The following is a 14,874-nucleotide window of genomic DNA, read 5'->3' as shown; positions in this document are numbered from 1 at the left end:
TCAGTTTGTAATAAGTTGTTATGTTTGCTTGATCATATATATATATATATATATATATATATATATATAGTCCGGCTACACTAAGGACGTCCTTAGTTTTTCTTAGGTACGGATTTCCGGTTTTCACCCACTTTCTGATCAAATTTTCACATCTTAACCGTTCAGTTTTTAGGTCCTAATGTATAGATCACCTCTGCAAAATTTCAGCCAAATTGGTGATCATTAAGGCATCCAAAACTGCAAATTACAACAATGTAAACGAACGGTTCCGGTTCGACAGATTCGGTTCGTTCTTGTAAATTGCAGTTTTGGACGCCTTAACGATCACCAAATTGGCTGAAATTTTGCAGAGGTGATCCATACATTAGGATATAAAAACTGAACGGTTAAGATGTGAAAATGTGATCGGAAAGTGGGTGAAAACAGTAAATCCGTTCCATAAGAAAAACTAAGGACATCCTTACCAGAGAAAAATCCTATATATATATATATATATATATATATATGTGTGTGTGTGTGTGTGTGTGTGTGTGTGTGATAAGTTGCTATGGTCTTTCTGCAAGTTGCTTGATATTTGGGTGATATTTGCCGATTTGTGTGGACTCTAAATGCATTCAAAATTTATTTATGCCTTATTGAAATTGTTAGGTAAAAATAAGCCTGATTTTGGCCCTCTCTTTCTAGTTGAAATTAATAAATAGCTCCAAACCGAAACAGACCCGCACCACACCGAAAAATGGTGTTACCGAAATAATCGGTTCAGCCTTTTTATAATGCGATTGCGGTTTGATATATAGGCCAACCGAAAAAAGCGGTTTGGTTGCGGTTTGGGCCTCAAACCGAACCGAGCCGCACCGCGCCCACCCCTACTTACAGCTAGGGGGCTCTTTAGGTTTGGAAATCAACTTTTTGTAGCCACTTTTAGCAGAGTAGGCCCCACCCTTATTGTGAGGCCAAACAAGTCTGTCGTCCTCATGAGCATCACCGATGGGGATGGCCTTAATTGCCACTATGTCACCTTGCTCTAGGAAAGGCTCTAGGTGAGAAATATTCCACTTTCTTTCCTCATCAATAACCTCTGAGACTAGAAGGGGGGTGAACCTATTTGAAGTGTCTGTAGGGATAATTAAACCACCATTTTGGTTCGGGACCCATCTGTCCTTCCACACATCTATACTCTTCCCATTCTTTACTTGCCACAGTGCATTATCAGCAATAACATCTCTCCCTGCAAGGAGACTGTTCCAAACCCAAGAGGGTCTAGAACCTTTCTTAGCGTTGAGGAAGGAGGAGTTGTTGAAGTACCTGGCTTTTAAAATTGGGGTTTTGCCCGTTTGCCCAAAATTATGATGTATTTTGCCCAATCAATCAACCAAGTTGGTATTTTGCCCAAGTACACAAACTTTAGGGGAAAAGACTCCTAAGAGTAGTCCTTTTTAGGGTAGTGCCAAAGATATCATATGCTGACTTTTGGGTCTAAAATTCACTTTTTCATAGAAAAACCTGTTCAAACTTCTGAGAAAAACAAAACTAGCCTTCAACATGCCCAAGTTTTTCACCTAACGGCTTCCTGCCTAACGGTTACTTTAACAGGGGGAATCACTGCTGCTTGTTTCTATCCTAAGCTGAGGCAAATTTTCTTAAGAAACAACAAATCTGAACTTAAAGGTAGTATAAGATAATGGCCGAACATAACAACTTATAATAACATAACTTGCAATAAAAACTTTGACGAAGTGGATGAGCACACTGAAAATATTTATTTAAACATAATTACAAGCTAGGAATTCAGAGCCTCATTCTCAGGTAAACAGCTAAAAAGCTGTTTAGCTATCCATAAGAATGATTGCAGTACTTACTTGTAATGAAAGCACACTTCACACTAGACAGGAAAGAAGGATCACACTGCTACTATGACATTCTTCTTTCTTGAGGAGAAGACTCTTCTGCTCAAGTTCCTAAATTGATGTAGGGAGATTTTTTGGTCTAGGAATTATTCGATGCCCTTACAAATGAAACCTAAAGCTCCTTATTATAGGGAGCGGACTCCAAACTAGAATTCAAAAGATCTAAATGTAAAGAACAACTCCGTGATTTTCTGCTTTCCTGAGTGCTCCTGATGATGGAGATCAGACGAGGAAAAGAAGATTCATTTAGGTGAAGTGTTTTTCACTTGTCTTTTTGAAAAGCAAAAGCAGCTTTTGGGAAAAGTCCAAAAAGTGCTTTCGGTGTTCTGTTCACCTGTTGCTTCACATGTTCTCGTCAGTTTCTGAATTGTGACCGAGGACAAACGAGTTGTTATCTACCTGGGCCATACGAGCAGTTGTTGCATTGTCTTCGACATCTGTATCAACATACATTTTGTAGTGGTTGTCTGTTTCAAGCTTTTCAACCCACTGTAAGCATACCAGTGTCGAGTCTATCTCCTTTCTTGTGAGAGATAGGAAAAGGTCACTGCTGACTACGTCAGGGTGATCGTAAGCAGTGATTATTGTCTTTTCTCCTGCTGCCAGGAATGTGTTATTTGTATCCTCAGAGATGATCTTCTTGATATATTCTAGAGTCATGGCCTTCATCCATGGAATGCTTGAGTTTGGCTGGCCATTGTATCCAACACAGGCGGGCTGAAGATATCTTCTTTGAATAATCCTCACATAATGATACGGAGAAATGTACTCAACTTCGCCATTTGATTTGTGTATCCATTCTGGAGGAGTGGATCTGAACTTCAGTCTCAGCATGCAGTCATTTTTTCTGATATTTTTGACTGTGTTGACAATGATAGGGGGTAGTCCCTTGAGATCATCATTTGTTTTAGTCCATAGATTATGGACAAAACCATTTTCAACAAGCCAAAGCTTGTGTTCTTGAGGATGCTCACTCTGAACATTGACTAAGTATCTTCCAACATAAGGTCCTGCAATGATGAAGAGGGTTGGAGGAATACAAGCCTTAGAATTATGACTTCCTATCAGATTATGGAATTCAAGCCAATCTGATTCTTTTAATGCTATGAAAGGAACTCTAGCACTTTCTGGATCTTCAAGGAAGTGAATTTTTTCTTTTCGAACAGTACTCTGCTGTGTATGAAGTTCTTCAAACTGTGGTCTAGCATTTTCATAGAGTTCTTCAGCTAGTGCAAATAGAGCTGGGAACATCAGACCACTGCTTCTTTCCTGAAAGGCGAATAGGAGATTATCCAATATCGCTTTCTGATAGTAAGCTAGTCTCCTGCCAGTTCTGAACACAGGAGCGTCAAATGTTTGAAGTTCATAATTTAAAACATTTATTACTCCAGTTGGAGTAGGTTTGCTTTTTGGCAAAGCAACAGCCATCAACGGTCTTGATGAGCCTTTACCGTCTGCCGTTTGAGACGGGCTAGCCAATCATTTACCCTGGGATTGATCAGTTGGGGCTAGTCCTTTTGGACTTAGCAGAAACCTTTTGAGGAATTTTTCTTTAGGATCCTCAGCAGCTTCATGTTCTTTCCCAGTTCTTCTGCTTCTGGGATTGCGACCTTCGTCTTCATCTTTTTGGCTGAACATTGCCATTTCTCTGGTTAAGGCGTCTGGAAGATAGTTCTTGTTTCCTGCAATTAATTCAACATTATAATCATATTGGTTAAGAAATAATTGACAATTTGCCAGTCTCCCTCTATCAGCAGCTTTATCAAGTTTAAAATTTTTGAAATTCTTTACTCTAGCACAATCAGTGCGGACAGTAAAGGGTTTTCCAAGAAAAGCTGGAGAATTTAAAATTGTTTTCTTGACAGCCAAAATTTCTTTTTCTCCTGTGGGATAATTTTGTTCTGCAGGGCTGAACTTGCTGCTACAAAATTTGCAGAGTTTTTCAATGTTAGTTTCAGGCGTTTTTGCCAGAACAGCACCGGACCAGTAATTATCACTCGCATATGTCTGGAAGATAATTTCATCATTTTCCTCTGGTTGTTGTAGAGGAGGGAGATTTTTGCAGAGATTTTTTATTTGCTTCATAATCTTTTCATCATCTGCTGTGAAGTTCCATTTTCTCTTGGAATTTATTTTAGGAGATAACATTGCTGTTAGTCCTGAGATTTTGGGAATGAAATCTCTCTCATAGTTTATGACTCCTAAGAATCTCTCTAGACTCTTAGCATCAGGAATTCTATCTGGGAACTTCCAGATCTTCTCAAGGATTTGAGGTTGGAGTTTTATTACTCCATTCTTGATGTTTATTCCTAGGAAATCAACTTCATCGGGGATAAATAAGATTTTCTTTTCTCCTAGGATAATTCCATGCTGAACTATCAGCTTTACAACCTCGTGGAGGTGTTTCATGTGTTCTTCTCTGTTTTTGGAGAAGACAAGGATGTCATCAATATAGACGACGCAGAACTCCGCAACATGTTTGAAGATGTTATCCATCTTTCTTTGGAAGATTGAGGGAGCTTGTTTTATACCAAAAGTCATTACCATCCATTCGTAATGACCTTGTGATGTTCCAAATGCAGTGAGAGGAATACTCTCAAGATGCATCTTTACTTGTCAAAAACCCGACTTTGCATCGAATTTTGAAAAGACTTTAGCTCCTCTGAGCTGGTTGATCAGTACTCGTATTTGAGCAATTTGATAACCGTCTTTGACAGTCTTCTTGTTGACATCTTTGTAGTCAATCACCATTCTAGCTTTTCCTCTGAGGTTTTCTGCATGATTTCTCACGTAGAAGGTAGGAGCATGATGAGGGCTAGTAGATGGTTGAATTAATCTCTTGTTCAGGAGATCTTCAATGTCTTTTCTGAATTCTTTCTGATCTTCCTCTTTGTACTGAGGAATTGCTCTGACATGACAGATGGCATTCATGTCATGTAATCTTAATTCACAGACCACTGGGTCTTTTTCCCAAAATTTTTGAGGGTCTACATCGATATTCTGTTCGAGTAGTTTCTTGATTTTATCAAGAGTAGGAATTTTCTGGGACTCAAGCTTATTCTGGAAGTGCTTGAGGTTATGCTCATGGATAAAACTAGCTTCTTCTTCTTCTTCAGAAGATTCTTCAACAAGTAATTCTTCTTGTTGTTTGATTTGGAGTATGGTTTCGAATTTGGGCTTGTAGGTAAGATCACCACTATTCTGTTCCGATCTCTGATATTGTGCAGTAAAGTTTGGACCTACTACACTTTTTGCTTGTGTAAGTCGGTCTGCCCAGAACACCCGTTCTCCTTTTCTGAAGCCTATCGCTTCTTCATCCTGGATGAATCTCTGTTGGAGAATAAAATCATTTCCCAACAAGAAATCTGATCCTTGGCCTTCAGACTGCCAAACGTTGTGGATGATAAATGTTCCTCCATCAATGGTGATATGAACATTTTTTGCTACTTTGTTCATTGTGAGGTGACTTCCGTCAAACGTGACACCCGTAGCAGTTCTTTTCTTATCTTCTTTCCAGATTTCTTCTGGAATTGCAAATCTCTTTGCAACAGTGAATCCCGATCCATTATCTACAAATGCATGTAGATGATATTTCTTGTGATCGGGGAATTTTAGCCCAATCTCTATGTAGTTGCTGTATCTACTAGTAGAGACGACTTTCGATTGTTGAAGCTCATTTTCTTAAGCTTGTTCTTGTGGTATGAATGGTTTGCATTCTTCTGGAACAATTTCAACTAGTTCTATATTGTCATCGATTTTTTCTTCATCGATTTCTTCTTCCTTTATTTTTGGGGAAGATGGTTCCATGATTTCTTGGAACAACGGTTCTATTTCTTTCTCTTTTTGTTCAGAGAAATATTTTTCATATTCTTGTTCAACCAATTGGCTGATAAGGCCATGCTTGGTTTTTCTTCTTGCTTCAGCTATAAAGCATTCTTTATGATAAGTCTTTTTTGACTCTTCACAAAACATAGGAAGTTCATTCTTTTCGTGACATAGGCAATAGTCACAAACGAATGTGCCAGGGTTTACTTGGTAAGAAGAAATTAATGATTCTGTCTTACTTTCTTCCCAGTTTTTGACTTTAAGAACATTCATCTGTCTAGATTCTAAGTACTCTACTTCAGAATCTGTTTCAGAGTCAGATGATTATTCTTAGTCAGACCAGGCAGAGTAAACTGACCTATCGTCTTCTTCATCATCAGAATAGGCTATTTCGTAGCCTTTCATGTTTGCTATTTCTACTATAGGCTCGTATTCATCAAATAGAGTTTTAGTAGATCTTTTACCCTTTTCTGGGCATTCATTGGCATAGTGCCCTTTGGCTTTGCATAACCAACATCTGCAAGCTTTCTTGCTTGGTTGTTTGACATGGTGATTCTTCTTTTTCATGAAGAATTTCTTTTTAGGATCTTCATCCTGTTGTTTCTTGAAGTTGGAACTCTTCTTGAATTTCCAATCTTTCTTTTTATTACTCTTTCTGAATTTTTTCTAGTAATATTTTTCTTTTCTTTTTCTGTGGAACTTGGATTCATGACATCCCCAGTTGGTTGGCATGTCTAGTATTCCATAACAGAAATTTTCAACTCCTTTGAGTTGTTTCTTAGCCATCTTTGCTCTAAGATTGGCCTTGCATTGTTCTTTTAGTAATTGCCGGATTCTGTCGGCAATTCCTCCAACTGAAAATCTTTCAATTGGTTTTCAGCTATGCTTTCTCTCACAGCTGTTCTCCATGGTTCAGGGAGTTTTCTGTGCAACAAGTTAACTAGATCAGTATTCTCTAGTTCCCCGATTGTATAATAAAATTCTTGAAATTCATTCAAGTATTCTTCAAAATATCTCATGTCACAAATTTTGAGAGCATAGATATTTGATTTGGCTGTTTCTTTAGCCTTTTCACTCAGATTTGAGAGATCTCCACAGAACTGATCATACAGGGGTACTGCAAAATCATACGGAGATTTTGAAGTTTTGATTTCTTCTAGCCATTCTTTTCCTCTGGCAGTCTCTTTGAAAGAGAAGTAATACTTTTTTGCTACTCCTGTGAGAGTAGTTTCAAAGTACATCTGAAGATCTGGTGCTTCGAATTTTCCAAGGGTAAGAGCAGAGGCCATCATCAGGCTATCTACCCATTGGTCAAGAGTTTTTCTCTTGTCTAGAGCTTTGTCTAGATCTAGCCAGATACCATAATTAGAAATTGGTACTCTGGGTATATTGTTCTCTGGGACAAATCTTTGAGAATTTCTTTCTCCATTTTTCCCCGTAGGGGCTTTTTGTATAGGGAGTTTCAGTTTTCCCTTCTCTCGAATGATGAAAGTTTTGGAGCTGTCTCCTTCTTCCATTTCAATATCTTGGTAGGGAAGGAGTTTTCTTTCCTTTCCTGGTTTGAAATTTTTCATTTCTTCGATTAGTTTTTCTAATCTTATAGGATTTTCGCAAGATTTTGCTTCCTCATAGAGATCATAGAGCTTTTGTGCTCTAAGCATATTTACTGGTCTGTTCAGATCAGCTTCTAATTCTTCTTCAGTGATTGGCTCTGTTGGTTCATCAACAGAGAATTTGGTACCACTAACACTAACCTCTCTAGTGCTGTAGCTTCTTCTAAGCAGATTTTTGTTTATCCTGACATTTTCAGGACAGACGTCACTTTTCCTGTGATCGTCGAATTTGAGACTGATATCTCCAGTCTTTCTGCTTTCATATATTGTCGCTTTGGCATTTTCTGCTGGTTTTTTCGGACCAGATAATTTCCATTCAATAGGAAAAGTTACTTCATTCCAAGTAACCTTGTGAATCTGTTATGAATGGTTCTTCTGACTGGTGAGGAATCCAGTAGTAAGTCCTGGGATATTTGATATCCTTGTCTTAGGTTCTACTTTGGTACTCATCAGTTTATAGTATATCCTGTATACTATTGCGAGTTCCTGCATATCCTTTTTCATAGATATGCCATCTGTCTTGACTCTCAGTCTTAGACAGTGAGCTGCATCTTTCAAGCTGGTTGAGAAGTTTGGAAAGCAGTTGAAATATGCCACTTGATTGCATAGAGATGCTTCAAGTGTTCCCAACAGACTAGCTTGAAAATCTGTTAGTCTATTATCTTGTAAGACACATAGAACTGAACAGTTTATGCCTTCTCGGGCAAGAAGTTTTATGCCTACTTGGACTGCTCTAATATGCATAAATTGATAATTTTTTGTTCTTGCTCTGGCTACTTCATCAGGAGTGATCATCAAGAGATCAGTTTCTCCTGTTGTGGAAGAGGTTGTGAATTCCAATAATTTGAAGTGATGGCTATCCAGCACGTCAAATTTTCCCCTTTTGTAGATTTGTTTAAAATCTAACTTTGGAATTGAGGCATTTTTTACCTCCTGTTCGATTTCGTTGAATTCGAACTCTTCAGCATTTAGGAGTTGTACTCCTTTCTTTTTCCCGAAGATGCTCATCATTTTGACATCTCGAGTTTCTTTCAGATTCTCATACCGAATACTAGTATAACTAGTAGAAGGATCGAGAAAAATCATGTTTGGAACAGGATTCTTTTCTGGTCTTTCTAATGGTTTGAATCCATTAGCTTTCTTTGTTTTTACTGTAGGCACTTTCTTATCCTTCAGTATATTTTTCATAGAATCCAGCGTTTTTTGCTGTTCATTGATTTTTCTACTAACACTTGTTAACTTTTCTTCTTCCGTTTTTGGAAGTTCCTTGATATAATCTATTTTGTTTTCCAATTTTTCTAATTGGTAGATTATAGCAGGTAGTTTTTCTAGATGATCTTGACATCTAGATAATTCTTTCTGCAGGTTCTGATATTTCTCATCAGAAGATTTCAGTAGAGAATTCAATTTCTCTATTATTAAATCAGACATTGTCCCCATTGGGGAATTTCCCTTTTGAGCTCTTTGCAAGCTCTGATACCAGTGATTTGCGGATCTAACCAATGCTCATGTAATCAAGAGGTTTTTGTTCCTCTTTAAGGATATATAAGAGATTTTCAATATCCTGCTCAATCTTATAGATACTTGTTTGTACTCTAAAGATGATATTCCAGTAATCGGGAGTTTCTCTTTTAAGACTCTCTCTAAAGTCTTTCAATTTTCTCAATTTTTCTTTTTCTTTCTTCAATTCTTTGCTAGTAATTTTACAAATAGCCTTTAACTCAAGTCTGTCAACGATCGATATTATGAATAGTAAAATTTTACTGTTTACCTTTGAATATCGAGGATGAAATTTAGCTGCAATTATAGTCTAGACAAATAAATTCAAGATGGGCCCACCACGTTTCATCAAAAGAAAGATAATAGGAAACAAATTAATAGTAAAAGCAAGAATTGGAGAGAGAGAGAGGGGGTATTAATGGGATAAACATTAAGTGAAAGGAATAGTTGGGAGAAAAAGAGAAAACTTTTGTGTGAATGGGGTTGAAAATAAGTTGGTGGAGTGTATGTGGTGTATTTTGGTACTCTATGGGTAAGTGGTCATTGTCCCTTTAAAATTCTTCCCCACAATGACTTGGGGTCGTTGATGAGTCTCCAGCACTGTTTTGCTAAAAGGGCCTTATTGTAAGTCTGTAGGTCTTTAAAGCCAATACCTCCCTCAGCTTTGCTCTTGCAGAGATGATCCCAAGCCCTCCAGTGGATTTTTTGTGTGCATCCGAAAAACCCCACCAAAAGTTTGCTATATCGGAATTGATAGCTTTGCATAGAGTAACCGGCATCAAGAAAATCGACATGGGGTAGGCCGGCACTGCCATAGCAACAGCCTTGATTAGAGTTTCTCTTCCGGCTTGAGAAAGAACATTAGCCTTCCAGCCATCCAGTTTCTGTTTGATTCGTTCCCGAATGTAAGCTAAAGCCTCTATCTTGGAGTTACCCTAGTGAGTAGGAAGTCCAAGATAAACCCCTGGTTCCTCAGAGATTGGGACACTGAGAGCATTTGCAATATCGTCTTGGACCACCTGTCGGGTGTTGGCCGAGAAGAAGAGGGAAGACTTGTTAAAATTGATTGATTGGCTCGAAGCTAGACAGTATTCGTTGAGGATTGTACTGAGAATTCAGCAATTTAACACTGCAGCCTTCAAGAAAAATAACGCATCATCTGCGAAAAGAAAATGGGATAAGCCAGGGTACTTCGCACTCAGTTTCAGGCAATGAAGCTGCTTGTTCGAGATGGCTGCAGATATATTTCTTGAGAGCACTTCTCCCACAATCAAAAAGAGATAGGGGGATAGAGGGTCCCCCTGTCTTAAACGTCTAGAGGGGTTGAAGTATTGTCCTTGCTTTCCATTGATAGTGATTGAGAAAGAGACCGAGGTTACCAATTCCATAATCAAATTGACCCAGCCAAACTTTAGAAGCGCAGCCTTCAAGAAATCCCATTCTACCCTGTCGTAGGCCTTATTCATATCTAGCTTTAGAGCAAGCTCATGATCCGATTTCGATTTTTTCAACTTCAGATAATGATAGGCTTCATGAGCTAAAATGAGGTTGTCCTGAATTTGTCTTCCCGGAACAAACACATTTTGATGCTCAGAGATGATTTGTGGTAGGATTGGTTTCATTATGTTGGCAAGAAGTTTTGCTAAGATCTTGACCGAGTTGTTACACAAACTGATGGGCCGGAATTGGTTGAGAGATTCTAGGTGAGGGACATTCGGAATTAGGACAATATTAGTCCTATTTAAATTGGTCACCGAGGCCTCCCCGTTATAGAAGCAAGAGACTACATTGTTGATGTTTTCATGAACAGTGGCCCAATACTGGGTGTAGAAAAGGCCGAGGAAACCATCAGGTCCTGGGGCCTTAAGGGTGCCTAGTTGTTTAGTAGCCTTGTGAATTTACTCCAGAGAAAAGGGCTTCATGAGGTTATGATTTTGTTCCGGAGACACGCTGGCATGGACATTATCCAGGGTAGAGCCCCAGCTTCTAGGGCCTGAGGAAGTGTAGAGTTTTCCAAAGAAAGTGCCAAATTCCTATGTGATATGCGATTCACCACTGATCCAGACGTCGTTACCAAGGCAGAGTCTACTTATCCGGTTTCGTTGTCTTCTTTGAATGGTGGTAAGATGGAAAAATTTGGTATTTCTATCACTATTCAGTAACCAGTTAACTCTAGATCTCTGTTTCCAAAAGGACTCTTCCAGCTTCCAAGCTTCTCCCAAGTCTCTGATGATCTCATTCACCCTTCCTCCTGAGTCAGATAAAATAGGCCCATTTTGAATGGCGCTAAGCTCTCGATTTAGGGCCTCAATAACGGACTTGTTATTTGGGTACTTCTTTCTACTCCATTTGATCATATTCTTCCTACAGGAGGACAGGTTTGAGTCCCAGAGCACAATCGGATCAGAGTTTCTATCGGACTTCCAAGACCCGGTGACAATCTCTTCACATTCAGGGTCTTCCGCCCAACTAGCCTCGAATCTGAAGGGTTTAGGGCCTTTGGGTAACCGAGGGTAGGTGTAGATGACAAGAGGACAATGATCTGAGCCTACCCTTGGCTCATGGTGAACAAACGAATCTGGCCAAGAGCAAAGCCAATCCGCATTTCCGATGGCCCTATCCAACCTTTCCCTGATAATCTCCTCAGCCTCCTCTTTGCAATTCTCCCAAGTAAATTTCGGACCCGTGAAACTTAGATCGAATAGCCCATGCCTATCCATGAAATTTTTCAAGTATCTGATTCTGTTCCAGTGCCAAGGAATTCCACCCTCCTTTTCATCATTTGAGACTAGTTCGTTGAAGTCTCCCACACAAATCCAAGGACCCTCATGAGAACTGAAGATATGGTCTAAGGAAGACCAGAATTGGGCTTTGTCTTCAAGATAAGGAGGACCGTAGAAAAAGGTGAATCTGATAGAGGCATTGAGATTTGAGAAATTGATCATAGTATCAATAAGGTGTTTACCTGTGGATATTACCTCCACCTTCACCTCGGGACGCCACCAAAGAGCCAGACCTCCAGAAGAATTGCGAGATGGCTTAAAGGTGATGCCTTTATTGAACTTTAGATGTCGTCTCAGATTGTTAACTTTGAAGCAAGATTGCTTTGTCTCACACAAGAATACCACGGACGGAGAATGGGAGCGAATGAGCTCCCCAAGTTTTTGGACTGTCAAGGCTCGTCCCAGACCTCGACAGTTCCAAGAGAGGATTTGACTCATTGTTCCCGTGTGGCTGTTGGCCAGCCACCACCGCCCTGGAGTGGAGATTGTCCCTCCAGATCATTGAGTTGAGTGCATACATCAAGATCACCAGCTTCAGCAGAATCATCTAAAATTTCCACTCTAATCTCCTGGAATTCTCCCAAGTTTAAGCTGGTACTTGGAAAGCTTCGAGCTTTTCTCCCTTCTGGGTCACTTTGAACTTCGTGGAGACCTCTTCTGATTCTAGGGGAGCCAAATCCCACTCTACCACCTCTATGGTTGCAGCCTCTGCCTCGGGTTCGCCCTCTCTCCCTTGTCTTAACAGGAGTAAAAGGGGCTGGAATTGGAATAAATGGGTCAGAGTTTTCCCCGAAATCTATAGGGTCCTCCTGGGAAGAGATAAGCCTTGTTTTGAAATGTCTGGGGGTTGCGTCAGAGTTCACATGGGAAGATGATCTTTTGGCTGGCTTGGGAATTGGGGCTAAAGAGGTGAATTTGAGTGGGCATGGGGTGGGTTTGTAGGATAAGGAATCATTGTGTGAATCGGGGTAGTGGGTGGAGTGGTTGGAAGGGCATAAAGTGGTTTCGATAGGGTCTTTGCTCTTACTAGGATAGCGAGGCAGATTGGGGTTAAAGGGACGGCCCACTAATACCTCAAGACCAACGTCTTCCACAGCTGAGGGGTTGCAATTTGGGCCTGAAATGGGAGGGAGGCTTAGGGGCTTAGACCTGGTGGATGCAGCTCTTGGGGCCAGGATTTGACTAGTAGGACTTGGTGAGTAAGTGGGGTTGAGTTGTTCCACTTTTTTTGTCCACTCCACATGTGTCTTTGTTGTAGTGACCGCTACCTTCATCCAATGAGGGCTGGGGAAGGGGTTGATTCTTGGCTCTATTTTCCTAATATCATGCATGCCAAGACAAGGAGTAAGGGTAGGATTTTGAGCCCTCACGGGAGTGACCAGATTATTTGAATTGGCCGAGCAGTCAACATCATCTGGTTCGGTGATCAAGGGTGCCGTCACATCGCAATCTGCTAACGTTGTTTCTGCCTTCTGGTTTTGTGAGCTACGACTTGTACCAGTCTGAGGTTTGTATGGGGAACTGAGACCAAGCTCCGTGAACCTCCTTGTTTTGGGTTTCCTCCAGTTAACCCTTGTCGGACGATCCAGCCAAGATTGCTGCTTGATAATGAATGTCTTCCTCTTCATCCAAGGACCATACTAGATGTTTTATGGTTCGCCTTCATCCGGGTTGACGATCCTGAAATTCTTGCAAACATCCATGTGGTGCCCCAGACGACCACATTTGTAGCAAAAATCGCAGAGCCCCTCATATGCGTAGTCTACTCTGGTTTTGGTATACTCATTGAGAGGAAGCCAAAAGCCAGTGGGTAGAGGGTTTCTAGCATCCAGCAAAACCTTAACTCTGAGGTAACCTCTTAGGGTTGCGTCAACCTTCTCTGCATCCTCAAGTTCTAACACGGTTCCAATTTCTGATCCAATCAGCATACCATTTTTTGGGTTCATTTTCTCATAGGTAAGACCTGAGATTTGTACCCAATACCAAACTTTATGAAAGTGAACATCATTTATGGTAAGGTTGGGTAGCCATCTAACCACATTGAACCTCATGTTGTCGACGTGCCATGGACCTCCGTCTAGCAGGATTTTGGCACCCTCTGGAGATGTTTTGATGGAGAAGAGGTTGTGGTACAGGTAGGCAATTTTGAAGCCTCCTATATCCTTCCAGGAGCTTCTGAGGGATCCCTTGATGTCACCAATATTTGGAACCACATTGGCAATTATTGCTCCATGTAAAGACACCTCTTGTTCAACATCGTCTAGGCAGCAAGTGTTCTCCAATTTGGAGGCCAGATGGTCGTGGGAGGGCATTATGGGCTAGATCTAGGAGACAGGGAACAACTCTGTTACCTCAAAGGAGGTATAGATAGGGAAAAGCTACCACGTGTGGGTAGAGAAAGAGAAACCTCCAAAATTGGAGAGACGAAAAGCTAGCTACCACTGGGTAAAGGGTAGAGCAAAGCGGTGGTGGAAACTGAGAATGAGAGACAGTATAGTCAGCTGGGCCAAATCATTTGGACAGTGAAGGAATAGGGAGGATGAAATCAGTAATGGTGATTGATGTGTGTGTGTGTGTGTGAGGGGGGGGGGGGGGGGGGGTTGCTGTGTGGGGGAGAAGGTTCTAAGGCCACCTCCAACCCATTAGTTCAAAGTGCTAAAGGGTCAAATTATAGCCCAATTCAACTCCAACCCATGATGTTAAGGGCCAAAGTGTCAAATATGAAGGGCAAATGTGAGGTTAAAGGGCTAAAAATAGCCCTTTGGCCCTTGAAAAAAATTGGATCAGAATCATGCTGGCCCACGTCTGGTAGTGGAGGCTGACAAAAACATGACGTCAGCTAGCCGTTGGGTAATTTTTTTTTTTTAAATAGCCGTTGGTTAGGGTTTTTTTTTTATTTTTTTATAGCCGTTGGTTTGGGTTTTTGTTTTTTGTTTTTTCTTAGCACCGTGAATTTGATCTTTGCTATGTGATTGAGTTTTCAAAGCTTTCAATTTCTGATTTTAATAATTGTCAGGATTGTCACTGACAAGTGTTTGCATTTTCTTATTTTGTTGTGTAACTTTTAAATGCTTTTGTCATGAATAAAATAAATATTAAAAATATGATTCCAGTTTTATTCCATTTCAAAATTAGCTAAAGATATTTTTAATTATCTTTTAAAAAAAAAATACAACCGAAAAAATATTTTTTATCATAAAAATTATTTCAATTACTATAAGTCAATTGACTTTAAAAAATAAGAAC

At 40.1% G+C, this 14,874-nt stretch overlaps 1 protein-coding gene across 1 annotated transcript; it reads right to left on the bottom strand.

Moving 5' to 3' along the window:
- Positions 1–866: 866 nt before the first annotated feature.
- LOC133744789 (uncharacterized) lies at positions 867–12,066 on the bottom strand. The gene is made up of 5 exons (XM_062172832.1): positions 10,899–12,066; positions 10,225–10,718; positions 9,499–9,780; positions 2,948–3,176; positions 867–1,228 (listed from the first exon to the last, which is right to left on the bottom strand). The coding sequence occupies exons 1-5, from the start codon at positions 12,064–12,066 to the stop codon at positions 867–869; spliced, it is 2,535 nt and encodes an 844-aa protein (XP_062028816.1).
- Between the last annotated feature and the right edge of the window lie 2,808 nt (positions 12,067–14,874).

The sequence above is a fragment of the Rosa rugosa genome, chromosome 4 (assembly GCF_958449725.1).
Source record: "Rosa rugosa chromosome 4, drRosRugo1.1, whole genome shotgun sequence".
Classification (NCBI taxonomy): Eukaryota; Viridiplantae; Streptophyta; class Magnoliopsida; order Rosales; family Rosaceae; genus Rosa; species Rosa rugosa.
This window is presented reverse-complemented; position numbering and strand designations above follow the sequence as displayed.

Coding starts and splice junctions, on each gene's coding strand:
- LOC133744789 (XM_062172832.1), bottom strand. CDS start 12,066: ATGAGTCAAATCCTCTCTTGGAACTGTCGAGGTCTGGGACGAGCCTTG. Junction 9,781..10,224: donor TCAATTTGATTATGGAATTG/GTAACCTCGGTC, acceptor CCTACTCACTAG/GGTAACTCCAAGATAGAGGC. Junction 3,177..9,498: donor CAAGAGCAAAGCTGAGGGAG/GTATTGGCTTTA, acceptor TTCGCCTTTCAG/GAAAGAAGCAGTGGTCTGAT.